General features: G+C 52.6%; 1 protein-coding gene across 29 annotated transcripts in view; it reads left to right on the forward strand.

Moving 5' to 3' along the window:
• Positions 1–20,813, forward strand: part of FAM234A (family with sequence similarity 234 member A) — a 40,168-nt gene that overhangs the window by 15,549 nt on the left and 3,806 nt on the right. For 8 of the 29 annotated variants that reach the window (XM_065537529.2, XM_045382466.3, XM_005590742.5 and 5 more), the window contains 12 exons: positions 2,541–2,662; positions 6,667–6,967; positions 14,650–14,766; positions 15,141–15,332; positions 16,531–16,661; positions 17,136–17,268; positions 17,463–17,592; positions 17,984–18,124; positions 18,418–18,493; positions 18,726–18,881; positions 19,327–19,429; positions 19,524–20,798. In XM_065537529.2, coding sequence (XP_065393601.1) covers positions 6,700–6,967; positions 14,650–14,766; positions 15,141–15,332; positions 16,531–16,661; positions 17,136–17,268; positions 17,463–17,592; positions 17,984–18,124; positions 18,418–18,493; positions 18,726–18,881; positions 19,327–19,429; positions 19,524–19,735 — 1,659 coding nt within the window. In that variant the 5' untranslated portion in view covers positions 2,541–2,662; positions 6,667–6,699 and the 3' untranslated portion in view covers positions 19,736–20,798. Of the gene's footprint in view, positions 1–2,540; positions 2,663–3,382; positions 3,514–6,081; positions 6,140–6,666; positions 6,968–14,649; positions 14,767–15,140; positions 15,333–16,530; positions 16,662–17,135; positions 17,269–17,462; positions 17,593–17,983; positions 18,125–18,417; positions 18,494–18,725; positions 18,882–19,326; positions 19,430–19,523; positions 20,799–20,813 lie in introns of those variants that run through there. The other 21 variants (XM_074028373.1, XM_074028375.1, XM_074028374.1 and 18 more) reach the window with 8 other exon arrangements.

Raw genomic sequence — 20,813 nt, forward strand, 5'->3', positions numbered from 1 at the left:
TCAAGTGGCCCTCCCACCTCACCTTCCTGGGTGGGTAAGACCACAGGCGTGTGCCCCCACACCTGGCTGATTTTTTTTTTTCTTTCTTTTTAGAAACAGGGTCTCAGCATGTTGCCCAGGCTGGTCTTGAACTGAGCTCAAGCTATCCATGCGCCTCGGCCTTGCAAAGTGCTGGGATTACAGACATGAGACACCACTCGCAGCCTTACTAATGATTTTTTTTTTTTTTTTTTTTTTAAGAGAAGTCTCGCTCTTGTCCCTCAGGCTTGAGTGCAATGGCTCAATCTTGGCTCACTGCAACCTCCGCCTCCCAGGTTCAAACAGTTCTCCTGCCCCTGCCTCCCAAGTAGCCTGCCACCATGCCTGGCTAATTTTTGTATTTTTTAGTAGAGGCTGGTTTTCACCATGTTGGCCAGGCTGGTCTCGAACTCCAGACCTCAGGTGATCCAGCCGCCTCAGCCTCCCAAAGTGCTGGGATTATAGGCATGAGCCACCGCACCCGGCCTTATTAATGATTTTTAAACCAGTTTCTCACAAACTCTTTTGATCTTAGATGAGTCTGTGTTTTTCACAAATGCCTCAACAGCTGACTCACAGTTTTAGAAACCCGTGTTTGTCAGTTAAAATGATGATCCTCCCCAAAATGTTCAGTGCCGTTTTCTATCCTGACCGGGGTTCACCCAAGTGGTAGGAGAGTCCCCATGGAGGCACCACGGGGCTGACTCTCTGGGAACCCTCCCAGCGTGGAGCCCAGTGCTGGCTCAGGTGGGTGCTCATCTGGTTAAGTCAGTTTTACCCGCATTGTTTTGCGTCTTTTGCGTCCTGTAGTGGGGCTTTGCCTTCTGAAGCCTCTGTTTCTATCTTCCCTCACGTATGTGATATGTTGTATTTCATTCTGCTCTGCAGGTGAAGACACTGGCCAAATTGTAGGTACTCACAAGACACAGGTGACCCAAATCCCCAACTGTGTTATTAATGAGCGTTTAGAGAGTTTTTTCCCTTTGTCCTTCTAAATCGTGTTACCGAGATGGCCCGTGCGTGCGGGAGATGTTTGTCCTTTCAGCCAGGCTCTCCAATTCAAAAGGCAGGAGTTGAGAAAATGACAGTACTTTCTCTGTCCCTGCCACAGAATGTCCAGTTTGGTCTGATTTAACATGACCAATCATGCAGTAGAGATAAGAGAGTGGTTTGAATTTTGTTTTTCCTTTAATTTTTAGAGGCCACCTTATAACTCAGCCATTCCAGTCACATTTTTTTCATATAAAGTGTGTACTTCGTATACTCCATGCTTGTCCACACAGAGAATACTTCTGGAAGGACCCATATGAAACCAGTATCAAGCTTCCCCTCTTGAGTCCTGGAGCCACAAGATGAAAGGAGATTTACCCTTTTATACTTTTTAAGTTTTGTGGGTTTTTTTGAAACAGGGTCTTGTTCTGTTGCCCAGGCTGGAATGCAGTGGCATGGTCATGGCTCACTGCAGCCTTGACCTCCCGGGCTCAAGCAATCCTCCTGCCTCAGCCTCCCGAGTAGTTGGAATGACAGGTGCCCAGCACCACACCTGGCTGATTTTTTTATTTTTGGTGGAGATGAAGTGTCCCCATGTTGCCCAGGCTGGTCTCAAACTCCCGGGCCCAAGCGACCTGCCTGCCTCTGCCCCCAAAGTACTGGGATTACAGGCGTGAGCCGCCGCGCCCGGCCCTCATAAACATTGTGTGTATATATATATATATATTACTGATTTTTTAAAATTATAAATCCAAACTACATTAATAGGAATTGTCTTGCAGGGTCCCTTGGTCATAGCTTAGGTGTTGGAAGAATGATTAAGAAAAGGAGCGATGTCATTTACTAGCTTGAGGTCTGCATTTGGTTTGACTTTACTAAGCTTGCTGTGAACTCCAAGGAACAGAAAACGCAGAATGCAGGTCAGGCGGCGTCTTCAGAGGAAGAGGCCCTTTCCCCTTTGCCTTGTTTCTAGGCTGGCTGTTGGGGGGTGGAGTCTCCCCTTGAGGGTCAGGAGATGTCTGGCCCTCATCTGGTAGAGTGGGATGAACCAAACAAGGGCAGACTTCTCAGCCTGTGATTCTCTGCTTGGCTGTACCCTGGAGTCAGCTGGAGAGTGCTAGCAGCCGCTCCTGACTGGGACTCCCCGCCCAGAGTGGCCAACTGAGTCCTTCTGGAGTGTGGCATCAGGATTGCGAATGCACTCAGGTTATTACTGGGTCCTTCTGGATCGTGGCGTCGGGAGCGCGAAAGCGCTCAGGTTATTACCGGGCCCTTCTAGATCGTGGCATCGGGAGCGCAAAAGCCCTCAGATTATTACGGGGTCCTTCTGGATCGTGGCGTCGGGAGTGCGAAAGCGCTGAGGTTATTACTGAGTCCTTCTGGAGTGTGGCACCAGGATTGCCAAAGCACTCAAGTTATTTTCATGTGGAGCCGCCGCTGAGAATCGTGTCTTTGGAAGGATCTAACTTCCTCACCTGACACCTTTGCAGGCTGCCTGAGCTGCACTTTACAAGTAGCTTTATGATCCCTAGGTCCACCTGGGCTTACGAAGGCACAGATTCCCTGTCCACAGCTCACAACCAGATGCACCAGCAGGAGTCAACATCGAGCACGTCCTTCGGGCAGCACCTCCTCTGGGCACTCCCACGACCAGGTAGGTCAGGACTCGTGGGCCCATGGATGGATGGGTCGTGTTTTCAGATTCCTGGTGGTGGTGGTTGATGCCCCTCCTTGAGAAGTGCTTTCCCACACGTTTTCTTCGAAGCTCTGGCTCCCAACAGATGAGGACAGCTGAGGCTCAGAGCTCAAATTTCTTGGCTGCAATTTTAAAGCTCTTAAGTTTAAAGCCTTAAAGATAGAAACCCAGAATTGTAGCATTCTGGTTTTCACTCCATTTTCTTTCCTTTGCCAAAGGAATCTATGTTTTAAACATTTCACACATCCCTTCCTTGGGGACATAGTGGCTAGATTTGCTGAACAAATGGCCGTCTCCTTTTCTTCAAGCCCTGGCCCCAGCCCCTCAGGCTCTGGCAGTGAGACACTCCTACGTTCTGTTGCTGCCTTTTCCCTAGTTACCTTTTCTAGACAACCCATGCCCTGCCCTCCCCACCCCCATGCCAGCTGCTCGGGTTTAATGAGGTCCTTGGTCATGACTCACTGTTTGATTTTCCGTGGTCTGACTCATTGCCTTTGATAAGCACACCTTTTCGGACTTCTAAGATGTGAAAACTTAAGCCTCAGCACACTTAGGAGAATGCACACATTTTTTTTTTATTGTGGCAAAATATATATAACATAAAATTTGCCATTAGTAACATTTGGTATAATCCCAGCATTTTATAACCATCACTACTATTTTCATCATCCCACACAGAGAAACCCCATAGTGCACAGCAGTCCCTCCCAACTCTCCCTGTTCCCAGCACCTGGCATCCACGAGTCTACTTCCTGCCTCTGTGAATTTGCCTGTTCTGGGCATTTCGTAGAACTGGAATCACACCACAGGTGACCTTTGTGTCCTAGTTATTTCATTTAGCGTAATTTTATAATGTGTCAGAGTTTTATTTCTTACTGTGGCTGAAAAACACACCACTGCATTATGGTGCAATTGTATTATTTACAATTGTTTACTAAATTGTATTTAGTTTCTCCATTCATATGGTTTTTTTTCTTTTTTTGTTTTTGTTTTTTGAGAAGGAGTCTCCCCCTGTTGCCCAGGCTGGAGTGCAGTGGCGCAGTCTGGGCTCACTGCAACCTCCACCTCCCAGGTTCAAGTGATTCTCCTGTCTGAGCCTCCCGAGTAGCTGGGATTACAGGCGCCTGCCACCTTGCCCGGCTATTTTTTTTGTATTTTTAGTAGAGACGGGGTTTCACCGTGTTAGCCAGGATGGTCTCGATCTCCTGACCTTGTGATCCGCCCGTCTCGGCCTCCCAAAGTGCTGGGATTACAGGTGTGAGCCACCGCGCCCGGCCTTTTTTTTGTATTTTTAGTAGAGACGGCTTTCACCATATTGGCCAGGCTGGTCTCGAACTCCTGACCTCGTGATCTGCCTGCCTTGGCCTCCCAAAGTGCTGGGATTACAGGCATGAGCCACTGCGCCCGGCCTATATGTTCATACGTTGTTGGACATCTGGGTTGTTTCTACGTTTTGGCTGTTGTTAATGATGAACCAATATGAACACTGATTTACAAGTTTTTGTTTGAGCCTCTGCGGTGGGGTTTTTGTTTGTTTGTTTTTTGAGACAGGGTCCTGCTCTGTCACCCAGGTGGGAGTGCAGTGGCCGGATCTCAGCTCACTGCAGCCTCTGCCCCGCCGGGCTCTAGTCATCTTCCTACCCCAGCCTCCTAAGTAGCTGGGACCACAGGCGAGCGCCACCATACCCGGCTAATTTTTTTGGTATTTTTAGTAGAGACCGAGTCTTACTACGTTGCCCAGGCTGGTCTCAAACTCCTGAGCTCAAGCAATCCACTCACTCGGCCTCCCAAAGTGCTGTGATTACAGGCGTGAGCCACCATGCCTAGCCACGTTTGTTTGTTTGTTTGTTTGTTTGTTTGTTTTTGAGACGGAGTCTCGCTCTGTCGCCCAGGCTGGAGTGCAGTGGCCGGATCTCAGCTCACTGCAAGCTCCGCCTCCCGGGTTCGGGCCATTCTCCTGTCTCAGCCTCCTGAGTAGCTGGGACTACAGGCGCCCGCCACCTCGCCCGGCTAGTTTTTTGTATTTTTTAGTAGAGACGGGGTTTCACCGTGTTAGCCAGGATGGTCTCGATCTCCTGACCTAGTGATCCGCCCGTCTCGGCCTCCCAAAGTGCTGGGATTACAGGCTTGAGCCACCGCGCCCGGCCCACGTTTGTTTTTTTTTAAGAGATGGGGTCTAGGCCGGGCACACGTCCAGCCAATTTTTGTATTTTTAGTAGAGATGGGGTTTTCACTATGTTGGCCGGGATAGTCTCAATCTTTTGACCTTGTGATTTACCTGCCTCAGCCTCCCAAAGTGCTGCGATTACAGGCGTGAGCCACCGTGCCCGGCCGGAAAGTCTGTTTTTTTAATTCTTGTGGGTGTACACCTAGGACTGGACTTGCTGGAGAATATGGTAGTTCTATGTTTAACTTTTTGAGGATCTGCCAGACTGTTTTTCACAGCAGCTGCATCATTTTACAGTCCCACGAGCAATGTACGATGGTTCCGATTTCTCCACATCCTCACCCAGACTTGTCGTTTTTCCTTTTAAAATTAAAGCCATTCTAGTGGCATACACAGGTTATTACGTGAATTATTTTTATTAGATAATTAGGAAAAGACAAAGTCTGAGTGAACAGTTTAAAACAAAAGCCAGCGGTCCCTTATCTCTCTGTTTTCCTGAGCCTTCCCCAGAGGGTGCAGCTTTCAGCTCAGCACTTCCTTGTGTTCCTGCGCTGAGCTCCACACGCCCTCTTTCAGCTTTCGCCCTCCCTTTGTTGTGAACTGTTGACTTCCTTTTTGGGTAAATGAAGATTTTACCTCACATCTGCCCGATCATGTCCAATCTCGCAGTATGATGTGTTAGGACATCGGTTTGGCTGTTCAAAAAGGACCAAAATAACAAAAATCTTGCCTGAGACAAAATGGAAGTTTTTTTTTCTCTTTTATACAGTCGAAGCAGCTCAGGCTGGGTGGTGGTGGCTGGCAGATATCAGAGGCCCTGTGCTTTTCCTATCTTCAAATGTGTTTTCCATTTTTGTTTCTAAGACAGCGACTGCCAGTTTCCCCACCACATCCACCCCTGGTCCAGCCAGCCGGAACCAGGGCAAGGAGAGGGCATGTTTTTCCCCTCAGAGTCGGGGCTCAGAAGTTACGCCCAGCCCTGAGCTCACTCCACACAGCCGTCCCCTGTCCTCCCCTGTGGACTTCTGTTTGTACATATTTTATTTTTTCCTAGTTAGTCTGTGCTTATCCATGAACATATTTTATTAATAATAATTAGGTAGTGTTTGAATGTTTACTGTGTATCAGATGATCTTGTAAGTGCTTTCTATGCATTTAATGATTTAATCCTTAGAATAGGCTTCTAAAGTAGATATTATTTCTTTTACAGAGAAGGAAGTGAGGCACAGTTCAGTGAAAGCGTATGTCCTGGTCACACAGCCAGAGAGGTGCGAGGCTGCCCGCCCAGAGCCCATCTTCGCCCTGAACTTTGGATTTTGAGTCTGAGGCTCTCCAGGGAGCCCCTGTGTGCGCACCTGGGTCACCTTTCCCATCCGAGCTGAGGCCGGTGGAAGGTGACTCAGATGTGCTCCGAGGCTGAGTAGGTGGGGCTTAGTGAACTTGCAGGGTGTGGGTTGCAGCGTCCTCACCCCTGGCCCAGCACTGCCCTGGAGCTCCTTCAGCATTTCCTGGGTTCGGCAGGCAGGAAGCACCAGCGTGTTCAGGATGAAAATAGTTCCTGCTTGCTGGCTCTACACAGCTAATTCGTCTTTCCACATTAGTTAGAGACCTTCTTAAGTATAATCTGTTAAGACTGACACCCTAAACATGTATTTAGTTTTTATTTAGTGGGCTGACGGCCCATAGTTACAGCTGCAGCCAGCTCCCCGAGAAGCTGACGCCAGCAGACCCTGTGCGCTGCAGCTTTGTGCCGTGGCACTGCTGGCCTTGCCGACTTCTTGCTTTATTGACACAGTGACCAGGAGTTAAACTTTGAGGTGTGCCCGTGATGTTGGACCACCAGGACTTAGAAGCCGAAGTCCACCCCTTGAAAAATGAAGAAAGAAAATCGCAGGAAAATCTGGGAAACCCATCGAAAAATGAGGATAAGTTGAAAAGCACACCTCCACAGTCCCGGCTCTCCCGATGCCGAACGGTGGCGTTTTTTCTTTCATTGTTTCTCTGCCTTTTTGTGGTGTTTGTCGTCTCATTCGTCATCCCGTGTCCAGACCGGCCAGCGTCACAGCGAATGTGGAGGATCGACTACAATGCCGCTGGTGAGCCCGGCTTCCCGCCCAGTGGAGTCCAAAGCAGCTCTTCCCAGGGGCTGGGGGTGGGGGCAGAACTGTGTCTGTGAGTCTAGAATTGGCCTTGAAGCCGTGAATCAACCCCAAGTGGCTGCCAGTTCTATGTCCAAGGTTTTCCTGGAATTTTAGGGCGCGATAGAGCAGCCTTTTTATTTTATTTTTTGAGGCAGAATTTCTCTCTTGTTGCCCAGGCTGGAGTGCAATGGCACGATCTCAGCTCACCGCAACCTCTGCCTCTGGAGTTCAAGTGATTCTCCTGCGTTAGCCTCCCAAGTAGCTGTGTTTACAGGCGTGCAGCACCACGCCCAGCTAATTTTGTATTTTTAGTGGAGATTGGGTTTCTCCATGTTGGTCAGGCTGGTTTTGAACTCCTGACCTCAGGTGATCCGCCCGCCTCAGCCTCCCAAAGTGCTGGGATTAGAGGCATGAGCCACCGCGCCCAGCTGCGCAGCCTTTAAATAAATGTGAAAACACTGCCAGGGAAGCATTGTGTCTGGCTCTTGGTTATCCCTTTTTTTTTTTTTTTTTTTTTTTTTTTTTTTGAGGCAGAGTTTTGCTCTTGTTGCCCAGGCTAGAGTGCAATGGTGCCATCTCTGCTCACCGCAACCTCCGCCTCCTGGGTTCAAGCAATTCTCCTGCCTCAGCCTCCCGACTAGCTGGGATTACAGGCATGCACCACCACGCCTGGCTAATTTTGTATTTTTAGTAGAGACCACGTTTCTCCATGTTGGTCAGGCTGGTCTCGAACTCCTGACCTCAGGTGATCTGACCACCTCAGCCTCCCAGAGTGCTGGGATTACAGGCATGAGCCACTGTGTCTGGCCTTGGTTCTCCCTTTTTTTTTTTTTTGAGACAGAGTCTTGCTCTGTCACCCAGGCTAGAGTGCAGCGGCACAATGTCAGCTCACTGCAAGCTCCGCCTCCCAGGTTCCCACCATTCTCCTGCCTCAGCCTCCCGATTAGCTGGGACTACACCCAGCTACAGGTGCCCACCAGCACGCCCAGCTAATTTTTTGTATTTTTAGTAGAGACGGGGTTTCACCGTGTTAGCCAGGATAGTCTCAATCTCCTCACCTCGTGATCTGCCTGCCTTGGCCTCCCAAAGTGCTGGGATTACAAGCGTGAGCCACCACACCCAACTGGTTCTCCCTTTTTTAGCCTCCCAAACTAATCTCCCTTTTTTAGGAAGGATGAGTTGGCTAAATAAAAGTAGCCCATTTGGGGACTTTTCTAAATTAAAAAAGTTAATGAAACAGAGCTTGTGGGTGAAAGATACAGAAAAGGCTGTCATAAAATGTGAAAAACATGCACCAGGTCGTATGGTGCAGTCTTGCTAGGATGCCCCAGCTCACATCCTGGTTAGTGAAAGGAAAGCACGCTTGCATTCCTGTCTCGTGAACTGGCCATTCTGAAGTCTTAGCCGTTATAAAAAGCAGTGGACTCAGCCTTAGTCAGGACATTCTGCTTCTAGGAGAAGAGCAGCTGCAGTCACCCATGTCAGTGGGCGTGAACACTCACAGCCTCAGTGTTTCCTGCCACAGACTTCAGGGCTTCTCCAGTGCCATCAGTAGGATTTGTTGTTGAAACCTCACTTAGGGTCAATTTGTGTTCAAAATATACATGTATTTTTTGAGAGAGTCTTGCTGTGTCACCCAGGCTGAAGTGCAGTGGTACAATCTTGGCTCAGTGCAAGCTCTGCCTCCCAGGTTCCCGCCATTCTCCTGCCTCAGCCTCCCAAGTAGCTAGGATTACAGGCGCCTGCCACCACGCCCAGCTACTTTTTTGTATTTTTTAGTAGAGATAGGATTTCACCATGTTAGCCAGGATGGTCTCGATCTCCTGACCTCGTGATCTGCCAGTCTCAGCCTCCCGAAGTGCTGGGATTAGAGGCGTGAGCCACCACACTGGCCTTCTTTTTTTTTTTTTTTTTTTTTGAGACGGAGTCTCGCTTTGTTGCCCAGGCCAGAGTGCAGTGGCATGATGTCCACTCACTGCAAGCTCCGCTCCCCAGGTTCACACCGTTCTCGTGCCTCAGCCTCCCAAGTAGCTGGGACTACAGGTGCCTGCCACCACGCCTGGCTAATTTTTTGTATTTTTAGTAGACACGAGGTTTCACCGTGTTCGCCAGGATGGTCTCGATCTCCTGAGCCTTGGCCTCCCAAAGTGCTGGGATTGCAGGTTTGAGCCACTGCGCCTGGCCAGTCGGCCTTATTTTTTAATTTTTATTTTTTTGAGACAGAGTGTCTCTCTGTCACCCAGGATGGAGTACAGTGGCGCAGTCTCAGCTCACTGCAAGCTCCGCCTCCCGGGTTCACGCCATTCTCCTGCCTCAGCCTCCTGAGTAGCTGGGACTACAGGTGCCCGCCACCACGCCCGGCTAATTTTGTGTATTTTTTTTTTTAGTAGAGACAGGGTTTCACCGTTGTTAGCCAAATGGTCTCGATCTCCTGACCTCGTGATCTGCCTGCCTCGGCCTTCCAAAGCGCTGGGATTACAGGCGTGAGGCACCCTGCCTGGCCTTTTTTTTTTTTTTTTTTTTCTGAGCCGAACTTTGCTCTTACTGCCCAGGCTAGAGTGCAGAGGTGTGATCTTGGCTCACTGCAACCTCCTCCTCCCAGGTTCAATCAATTCTCCTGCCTCATTCTCCCCAGTAGCTGGGATTACAGGCACAGGTGCCACCACACCTGGCTATTTTTTTTTTTCTTTTTTTGAGATGGAGTTTGGCTCTTGTTGCCGAGGCTGGAGTGTAATGGCATGATCTTGGCTCACTGCAACCTCCACTTCCCAGGTTCAAGCCATTCTCCTGCCTCAGCTTCCCTAGTTGCTGGGATTACAAGCATGTGCCACCATGCCTGGCTAATTTTGTGTTTTTAGTAGAGACAGGGTTTCTCCATGTTGGTCAGACTGGTCTCGAACTCCCGACTTCAGGTGATCCTCCTGCCTTGGTCGCTCAAAGTTCTGGGGTTATAGGCGTGAGCCAATGGGCCCAGCCTAATTTTTGTATTCTTTTTTATTTTTTTAATTTTAATTTTAATTTTTTTTGAGAAGGAGTCTTGCTCTATTGCCCAGGCTGGAGTGCAGTGGTGCAGTCTTGGCTCACTGCAAGCCCCACCTCCCGGGTTCACGCCATTCTCCTGCCTCAGCCTCTGGAGTAGCTGGGACTACAGGTGCCTACAGTGCTGGGATTACAGGCATGAGCCACCATGTCTGGCCAATTTTTGTGTTCTTAGTAGAGATGGGGTTTTACCATGTTGGCCAGGCTGTTCTAGAACTTTTTTTTTTTTTTTAAGAGATGGTGTCTCGCTCTGTCACCCAGGCTGGAGTGCCTCCCAGGTTCCAATGATTCTCGTGCCTCAGCCTCCTGAGTAGCTGGGATTATAGGCACACACCACCACAGCCAGCTAATTGTTTGTATTTTTAGTAGAGACAGGGTTTCACACATTGGCCAGGATGGTCTCAAGCTCCTGACCTCGTTATCCACCCGCCTCAGCCTCCCAAAGTGCTGGGATTACAGGCGTGAGCACCACACCCAGCTGATCTTGAACTCTTGACCTCGTGATCCACCCACTTTGGCGTCCCAACATGCTGGGATTATAGGCATGAGCCACCGCGCCTGGCCCTAATTTTGTACTTTTAGTAAAGATGGGGTTTTACCATGTTGGCCAGGCTGCTCTTGAACTCCTGATTTCAAGTGATCCTCTTCCCTCAGCCTCTCAGCATGTTGGGATTACAGGCGTAAGTCACCACACCTGGCCCAATTCAGTGATTGGTAGTCAATTTATAGAGTTATGTAGCTGTCAGTACCATTCCGTTTCAGAATATTTCCATCATCCCTAAAAGATTGCTGAAGAGGCTGGGCACAGACCCCATCTCTACAGAAAAATAAAATCAGCCAGGTATGGTCGCATGCAGCTATGGTCCCAGCTACTTGGGAGGCTGAGGTAAGAGTATCATTTACATCTGGAAGGTTGAGGCTGCAGTAAGCTGTGATCGCGCCACGCACTCCAGCCTGGGTGACAGAGGGAGACCCTGTCTCAAAAAAAGAACCTTTGTCATCATTACCTTTGTCATCACTCCCTGTTCCCTCCTCTCCTAGCCCTGGGCAACCTAGTCTTCTGTCTCCAAAGATGAGTCTTTTTTTTTTTTTAGACACAGTTTTGCTCTTGTTGTCCAGGCTGGAGTGCAATGGTGCGATCTTGGCTCACCGCAACCTCTGCCTCCTGGGTTCAAGTGATTCTCCTGTCTCAGCCTCCCAAGTAGCTGGGATTATAGGCATGTGCCACCACGCCCGGCTAATTTTGTGTTTTTAGTAGAGATGGGGTTTCTCCATGTTGGTCAGGCTGGTCTCGAACTCCCGACCTCAGGTGATCCGCCCACCTCGGCCTGCCAAAGTGCTGGGATTACAGGCATGAGCCACTGCGCCGGGCCTCTAGACATTTCTTAGAAGTGAAATCCTACAGTGTGTACCTTTGGAGTGTGACTTCCTTCACTTAGTGTGATGTTTTGCCATTGGTTTGTGTCGTGGTCTGTATGTCTTTCCGTTGCTGAGCAGTGCTCCTGGGGGCCTGCTGGCTGGCGATCACCTGCATCACTCGCTCTCGGTTGGGGTTCTTATGAATAATTCAGCCGTGAACATTCACGTGCAGATCTTCGTGTGCATGTGTTTTCATTTCTCTTGGGTAGATCGCTAGGAGTGGAATTGCTGAACCCTATGGTAAGTTTATGTTTAACTTTCTGAGGAGCTGACAAGCTGTTTCTAAAGCAGCTGCACCGTGTGACCATTTTACCTTCCGGCTACAATGCTGAGGAGGCGTTCAGTCTCTCCGGTCCTTGCCAACACTTGTTACTGTCTGTCTTTTCTGTTGCACTCATGCTGGTGGGTATGAATTAGAATCTCCCAGTGACTAAAAATGTTGGATCCCTCTCTTCATGTGAGTTTTAGCCATTCTTCCATCTTCTTTGTTGAATGTCTGTTCAAGTCTTTTGCCCATTTTTAAAAATTAAAAAAGAATTTTTTTTTTTTTTTGAGACAGAGTTTCACTCTTCTACCCCCAGGCTGGAGTGCAGTGGCGCGATCTCGGCTGACTGCAACCTCTGCCTCCCGGGTTCAAGCGATTCTCCTGCCTCAGCCTCCCAAGTAGCTAGGATTACAGGCACAAGCTACCACACTTGGCTAATTTTTTTTTTTTGAGACAGAGTTTCGCTCTTGTTGCCCAGGCTGGAGTGCAATGGCACAATCTCGGCTCACTGCAACCTCCGCCTTCCGGGTTCAAGTGATTCTCCTGCCTCAGCCTCCCGAGTAGCTAGAACTGCAGGCACACACCACCACGCCTGGTTAATTTTGTATTTTTAGTAGAGACAGGGTTTCTCCATGTTGGTCAGGCTGGTCTCAAATTACCAACCTCAGGTGATCCACCCGCCTCGGCCTCCCAAAGTGCTGGGATTACAGGCTTGAGCCACCACGCTCGGCCATAACTTTTGTATTTTCAGTAGAGATGGGGTTTTACCATGTTGGCCAGGCTGATCTCGAACTCCTGACCTCAAGTGATCTGCCTCCCTTGGCTTCCCAAAGTGCTGGGACTACTGGCATGAGCCACCACACCTGGCCTCTTCACTCTCTTGATAGTGTCCTTTGATGCATAAAAATTTTTAGTTTTTTTTTTTTTTTTTTTTTTTGAGACGGAGTCTCGCTGTGTCTCCCAGGCTGGAGTGCAGTGGCGTGATCTCGGCTCACTGCAAGCTCCGCCTCCCGGGTTCACGCCATTCTCCCGCCTCACCCTCCCAAGTAGCTGAGACTACAGGCGCCCGCCACCACGCCCGGCTAGTTTTTTTGTATTTTTTTTTTAGTAGAGACGGGGTTTCACCGTGTTAGCCAGGATAGTCTCGATCTCCTGACCTCGTGATCCACCCGCCTCGGCCTCCCAAAGTGCTGGGATTACAGGCTTGAGCCACCGCGCCCGGCCAAAATTTTTAGTTTTAATGAAGCCTATTTTTTCTTTCCTGTGCTTTTTTTTTTTTTTTTTTTTTTTTTTGAGACAGCATCTTGCTTTGTCATCCATGCTGGAAAATGCAGTGGCGTGATCTCAGCTCACTGCAACCTCTACCTCCTGGGTTCAAGCGATTCTCCTGCCTCAGTCTCCCAAGTAGCTGGGATTACAGGCGACCGCCACCATGTTTGGCTAATTTATGTAGTTTTAGTAGAGACAGGGTTTTGCCATATTGGCCTGGCTGGTCTCGAACTCCTGACCTCAGGTGATCCACCCGCCTCAGCCTCCCAAAGTGCTGGAATTATAGACGTGAGCCACCACACTCGGCTTCCTGTGCTTTTGTATCAAGGAAACTGTTACCAGATGCAATGTCATGAAGATTTTTCCCTGGTTTTTTTTTTTTTTTTTTTTTCCTAGGAGTTTTATAGTTTTAGCTCTTATGTTTAGGTCTTTGATTCATTTTGAGTTCATTTTTGTGCATGATGTAAAGATCCAACTTCATGCTGGATGCAATGGCTCACACCTGTAATCCCAGCACTTTCAGAGGCCGAGACAGGAGGATCACTTGAGGCCTGGAGTTCAAGGCCAGCCTGGGCAACATAGCCAGTCCCCATCTCTACAAAAAGGAGGGGGCGGGGTTCAACTCTATTTATTTATTTATTTTTAGATGGAGTCTCGTTCTGTTGCCCAGGCTGGAGTGCAGTGGCACAATCTCAACTCACTGCAGCCTCCCCCTCCTGGGTTCAAGCATTTCTCCTGCCTCAGCCTCCCAAGTAGCTAAAACTATAGGCGCCTGTCACCACGCCCGGCTAATTTCTTTATTTTTAGTAGAGACAGGGTTTCACCATATTAGCCAGGCTGGTCTCAGTCTCCTGACCTTGTGATCCGCCTGCTTCGGCCTCCCAAAGTGCTGGGATTACAGGCTTGAGCCACCGCGACCAGTCTATTTTTTTTGGGTTTTTTTATTTTCTTTTTTTTTTTTGAGATGGACTCTCACTCTGTCTCCAGGCTGCTGGATTGCAGTGGTGCAATCTTGGCTTACTGCAACCTCCACCTCCTGGTTCAAACAATTCTCTTGCCTCAGCTTCCCGAGTAGCTGGGATTACAGGCACACGCCACCACACCCAGCTAATTTTTTGTATTTTTAGTAGAGATAGGGTTTCACATGTTGGCCAGTATGGTCTCAATCTTCTGACCTTGTTATCTGCCCACCTTGGCCTCCCAAAGTGCTGGGATTACAGGCGTGAGCCACCGCCCCTGGCCAGCTCCATTCTTTTGGTGTTTGATTTTAGGGCGTAAAGTTTATCACTTGAGTCCTTAAATGAAAGGAAGTATAAACCCTGATGAGTATGGAGTGTGGACTGTCTAGATGCCATTTGGTCTAGGGAGGGATTTCTTCCTGAACGGAAGGTGCCAGAACACGCGTTCTTAACGCCCAGGTGTCCGGCTTGTTCCTTGCTGAAGCTCAGCACTGGGCATTGTTGTCCCACCCCTTGTGTTCAGGAAGAACATTACTCATCCGAGTGAGGAAGAAGCCACCGTCCTCGCTGGGTGACCTCACAGGGGCAGGTTCAACGGAGCAGAGAAGTAGGTCGTGTTGGACCTGATCATTCCTGGAAACCAGACATGGCCCGTGGAGTATATAGTCTGTGGTTTTCTCTTTCAGTTATCTATGATTTCCTGGCTGTGGATGACATAAACGGGGACAGGATCCAAGATGTTCTCTTTCTTTATAAAAACACCAACAGCAGCAACAATTTCAACCGATCCTGTGTGGATGAAGGTAATTTCATTTTATGTGAGAAAGAAGGAGCTCCCTGTAGAAGGAGGAGTCGTTGTTTTGGGTAACCCTCTCACTTTCATAGTGTTTGGGGGAAACAGTTGGTGGTGTCTGTGCAACGCATCTCGTCACCCTTCCTAGCAGGACCAGAAAGAGGCCAGGAAGCCCAGCCCCAGCACCGCCCTGGCCACTGAGCCCCGGTGGAGTCAGCATTAGAGCCCCGGGAGCCTGCAAGATAAAGGGGATCCACCTGGGAGGGAGGGGCTGTGGCCTAGGAGAGATGTGAGGAAGACAGGCCTGGCAGAGCACATGCTGGAGCTGACCGGCCCGCCTGCCCGGAGGCTGCAACAGTGAGGGGCCGCTGTCTCTTCCTACAGGCTTTTCCTCTCCCTGCACCTTTGCCACTGCTGTGTCGGGGGCCAACGGCAGCACGCTCTGGGAGAGACCTGTGGCCCAAGACGTGGCCCTGGTGGAGTGTGCTGTGCCCCAGCCAAGAGGCAGTGAGGCACCTTCTGCCTGCATCCTTGTGGGCAGACCCGGTTCTTTCATTGCAGTCGACTCGTTCACAGGTAGGCCAGCCAGACAGCGGGGTTCTCACTGAGGGCCAGTGCCAGGAGGCCCCGATGAGGCTCAGCCCTGTGATCTTGAGGGTGGCTGGATGGGAAGGAAGGTTATGGGGAGAACCTCCAAGTGAGGGTGCAAGCCCATGGAAGTCACACACCTCGGCTGCCTTCAGCTGCACTGTGTCTGTTACCTCCCGTTACACCTTGCTGGTGGGCTGTAACACACAGGGGCAGTCCGATGCCACCTGCTACGCGGTAGCAGAGAGGAGGAGCGGCTTGGCCGCCAGCTGTTCCTGGGGTGTCAGTGGTGGCAGTGCCCAGGGCGAGCCCAGAACATGAACCTGCACTCAGCCCATCAGGGAAGACTGGGGCCTGTCTGTGCCCCTGAGCCTGAGGGTGCAGGTCTCCGAGCCCCAGCGGAGCCGGCTGCATGGAAGCACAAGGGAAAGAATGCATGGTGTGCAGGGCCGTGTGAGTGTGGTGTGGGCTCCTTGCACCTCATCACGGTCTGGAGGAATTCTGTGCCTAGATTTGGTGAATGTTCACATTTCCCTTACAAGTTGTCATTTTAAGGATATGGAGGAGAATAAGGAACAGGCTGGAAATATTTTAAGAATCAAGGAATCTGTCTAAAAAAAAAGGTTTGGATGAGATTGTATGTGCGTAAGGAGTTGCGTTGGGACCTGTGGTCAGTAGGTCCGCCTCCGAGCACACACCTCCATTCTTGCCTTCTATGTGGAGGGCAGGGGAAGGGGCCACTCAGCCAGGGCCTGCATGGCACCAAGGGGACGCCTGCAACCCCAGCAGGAGGCAGGGGCTTCTAGAGGTGGGTGAGGTCAGGCTTCATCCACTCGGGCGGGAGGGTCAGCATTGGCTTTAGATGTTCTAGGACACGCAGATAGGAGAAAAGGAAGGGGGAACTCTGCGGTTCCCAGGAATGAGGCTGTCAGCATTTGGCGTGTTGCCACCGAGTCTCCATACACTGGCAGGACGTGTGTCCACCACCTCTGCGTGCTGCTCCTTTACAAGCACAGGAGTGCCGCCCTCCCCTCCTGTTGGCATCTCTGCTCTGAGTGTGCGGCGAGCCATGGGGTCACGAGGGTGATGCCTCAACGGAAGCCTGCCTGTCATAGGCCATGCAGTTGCCAGGCTGCTGTTGAAGGGAACTCAGGGCCACGTTCTGTGACCGTGTGCTTGATTTTAGGGGAAACCCTGTGGAACCATAGCAGCAGCTTCAGCAGGAATGCGTCCATCCTGAGCCCTCTGCTGCAGGTGCCTGATGTGGACAGTGATGGGGCCCCAGACCTGCTGGTTTTCACCCAGGAGCAGGAGGAGGTACAGCCAAGCCTGGCTTTCCTCCCAAGTCACCAAGGCCACCTGCCACACGGCCGTCTTCTGCCTCCCCATCTGCTGCCACTTCCCAGACAGGATTTGGGTCTGACCACTTGTCGGGGACTCTCCCAGAGCCCCACGTTCCCAACTCCCATAGACCCAGCATACTGAGGGGGCTCCACCTCTACCAGGTAGCTCTGTGGCCTCCCCAAGAATGGTGGAGCACACACTTCCCATTTGTGCTGTTACAGTGTTGGGGGTGAAGCTCTGAGGGCTGGGAGCATCTGCGAGCACTGAGGCTGCCTCCTGTGCCCCATGCAGTGTGGAGGCACTGACCAGTGTCAGACTCTCTGATGTCAGCGCCCCTTTCCTCAAACCCAAGAGCCTGTGGGCCCCTTTCCCTTCCACGTCTCCCGTGGTAGAGTGCCCCGCCCCAGGCTCAGGTCCCTCTCTTCCTAGGGCCCTGTGTCATTGCAGGTTAGTGGCCACCTCTACTCAGGCAGCACCGGGCACCAGATTGGCCTCAGAGGCGGCCTTGGTGTGGACGGAGAAAGTGGCTTCCTCCTTCACGTCACCAGGACGGGTGCCCACTACATCCTCTTTCCCTGCGGTACGTTGTTTCTGCCACATCCCTGGCTGGCCTCGCGGAGCATGACTGCCCTGCGGCTCCTCAGGTCCTGCTTCTGCTCGTGAGGTGCTGGAGTCAGGAAGCCCAGGGGCCTGGCTCCTTGTGACACCACATGCTCCTGGTCCGGGTTCACAGCGTGACCCTGGTGACCTCAGGCCCTCCCGTGTTTTGAACAGCAAGCTCCCTCTGCGGCTGCTCTGTGAAGGGTCTCTACGAGAAGGTGGCCGGGAGGGACGGCCCGTTCAAGAATGACCCGCACTGGGAGAGCATGCTCAACGCCACCACCCGCAGGATGCTTTCCCACAGGTGGGTCTGGGCCGCGGCCTTTCTCCACGCAGAGCGCCCACGCCACGGCTCAGCTCCCCTGCCTCGGTGTTTGGACAATCTGTGGAGCCCGGAGCAGCCCCACAGGCAGGGAGGTGCTAGGGATGCCGTGAGATCACCCTGGGTTCAGATGTGAGAAATGGTCAAACCAGCCGAGTAAAGAGCAAAGAGAGGAAAGGTTCCCGGCGCTGTGCCTGTCTTTGTCTCCATGGAAAGTGGGGGTCTTTTTTCTCTTTTCAAGCTGTAGAACTGAGAAACAGGGGTTATGGGGGCCTGAGAGGAGCACCCTGAGACGGACGATGTCAGGGCCTCCACTGGGTGTCTGAGGCCGCCCCAGGGACCCGGCGCCCCTTTCTCCCACTCTCCTGTCTAGCTCGGGAGCTGTGCGCTACCTGATGCACGTCCCGGGGAACACCGGCGCAGATGTGCTCCTTGTGGGCTCAGAGGGCTTCGTGCTGTTGGACGGGCAGGAGCTGACACCCCGCTGGACGCCCAAGGCAGCCCATGTCCTGAGGTACGGGGTCTACCCAAGGAGCCGTGCAGGTGCTGCACCCCTCCCCAGCACCCTGGGCACGTCCCACTGGCTGATGAGACAGCCCTGGGGGTGGGGCCGGAGGCCGTGTACTGCTGCCAGGGCCTCTTGCCTGTCTTTGGTGCTGCCTCGTGCCCCAGACTTCAGCTCCGTGTCCTGGGCTGTGGTCCAGATGTGGCCATGGGAGACTGAGGGCGGACCTGTTCCTGGGTGCATCCTGCATCTCAGTCTCCTCACTGAGACCCCTCGTGAGTGCTTCCTCCATATTGTTCCAGAAAACCCATCTTCGGCCACTACAAACCAGACACCTTGGCTGTAGTCGTTGAAAACGGAACTGGCACCAACAGACAGGTTTGCCGTTCTTCCTTCGGAGGTGGCACCTTTGTTCTTAGCTGAGGGTAGACTGGTCTGAAAGCAGACGGGGCTGTGGCCCAGGAGGCTGCTGCCCTCAGAGCCGCTGAGAAGGTTCTGGCTCCCTCAGAGCATCTGCCTCCAGGGCTGGCGTGGCTGAGGGCACGTGCAAGCCTTGAGGTTTTCCCAGTAGCCCCGACGTTGGCCCCCACAGTGTCCCCTCCCTCCCCAGATCCTGTTCCTGGACCTTGGCACTGGAGCTGTCCTGTGTAGCCTAGCCCTCCCGAGCCTCCCTGGGGGTCCACTGTCCGCCAGCCTGCCGACCGCAGACCACCGCTCAGCCTTCTTCTTCTGGGGCCTCCACGAGCTGGGCAGCACCAGCGAGACGGTACGGGAGCCGCCCTCGGAGCAGCCGTGCTGGGAGCCAGGGCCAGAGACCCAGCCTTGGGCTCCACCTGGGAGTGCCCAGAAGCTAATTGGTGCCTGGGCAACCTCAAATAAATTGAAGTCCAGTGACAGTCAATCAGGATGAGGTGGTGCAAGCTGAGGGAAAGTGACCTTAGAGGAGTCCAGGGAGAAGGGGCTGATGGCCTTCGGTGGATAGGGGAGCACACAGCCATGCCCTGAAGGGAGTGGCCGCTGGCAAGGACCAGGGTCAGGACCAGGTTGGGCGAGAAGACCTGGGAGGTGGCCACAGAGCTGGGGCTGGCATGTCGGGGACCCAGAAAGGGCCCCTAGTGAACACAGAGCTCCAGGAATGGTCACTCTGACAGCAGTGTCCTGTGGGAGTGCTCAGTGAGGGGCGTGGGACCCATTGCTGATTCTTGCTCCAGGAAACCGGGGAGGCCCGGCATAGCCTGTATATGTTCCACCCTACCCTGCCACGTGTGCTGCTGGAGCTGGCCAATGTCTCTACCCACATTGTCGCCTTCGACGGTGAGTGCGGCCTTGGCCAGGGACCCGGGTGTTCCGCAGGGTCTGTCCTGGCTGGTCCCGAGCCGCCCTGACAGCTGTGTCCCCCACCCTGCAGCTGTCCTGTTTGAGCCAAGCCGCCATGCTGCCTACATCCTCCTGACAGGCCCAGCAGACTCAGAGGCACCCGGCCTGGTCTCTGTGATCAAGCACAAGGTGCGGGACCTCGTCCCAAGCAGCAGGGTGGTCCACCTGGGTGAGGGTGAGCCAGACAGTGATCAGGCCATCAGGGACCGGTTCTCCCGGCTGCGGTACCGGAGGGAGGCGTAGAGGTACGCCCGCCAGAGCCTGTGGGAGAGACTCCGCCTGCTGACACTAAACGTCCTGGGAAGTGGGCCCCTTCCTGGGTCTCCGCACTGACTCCCCCACTCCTGACCCTGGTGATGGTCGCCACTGGGCAGTAGCGGCCTTACCAGTTCTCAATGATTGCACCCAGGGACGTGCATGGGTGAGGGGACACCCTGGGCCTCTCTCCTGCCCAATGTCCTCCCTGAGTCCCCACACACGGTCTCACTCTGCACCCCACCAGGGTCCCGCCCACACCAGACAACCTTCATAGTGGTCTCCCTGGGCCACCTTGGGCAGAACTGGGTCATGCAGCACCCCATCCTTACCCAGTGCCCTCTCCTTGCCAGCTTCTCCCCAGGCCAGTGCGTAGAAGGAGCCAGGGTGTCCCCAGGACAGGCCATCCCCCACCCCATCCTGTAGAAATCCATTCCCCCTTTTCCTCCTGTCCTTCATCTCCCAAGGAGTCATGGAACTCAGGGTACTGGGTCCTGAGGCAGCCTCAGGGCCTCAACGGGAACCTGAGACAGCTCCAGCTTCCCAGCCCTTCCAGGAGCTGCAGGGGGATCCTCTAGCATGGGGGGTGTCACTTGGTTCCTTTGTCCAGGCCCTGTGAGGAAGCCCCCGGCAGGATGGGTGGGGCCTGCTCTGGAGCTGAGCCCGCGGCTGCTCACAGGTGTCCTTAGTGGAGTTGCAGCCGTGTGCTGGCTGCACGTGCCGTGAATATCCCGAGGGACTGGCTGTGGGATGCGTGTTTGGGTCAGGCTGTGCCATCTCAGTAGACACTGGAGCTGCTCCATCCCTGAAGAGGCCCCGTGCCCCAGGCATGGCAGGCACCTCGCCTCTCCCTTTCCGGTGCTCACACGCCGCCGTGTCACCTGATGCAGGTCTCACCTCTGTGCCTTGCTGCTCCTGAGGCCCAAGGGCAGCCGTGGGGCTCTGTGCTGCTCGGACTGCCCAGGCCACAGAGCCTGAGCTTCGTAGCCAAAGCAGCCTGATGACCCACCCACCAAGGAAAAAAGCAGAATAAACATTTTTGCCTGAAAAACCCCGGTGGTCAGGC

Source organism: Macaca fascicularis, chromosome 20 (genome assembly GCF_037993035.2).
Source record: "Macaca fascicularis isolate 582-1 chromosome 20, T2T-MFA8v1.1".
Lineage (NCBI taxonomy): Eukaryota > Metazoa > Chordata > Mammalia > Primates > Cercopithecidae > Macaca > Macaca fascicularis.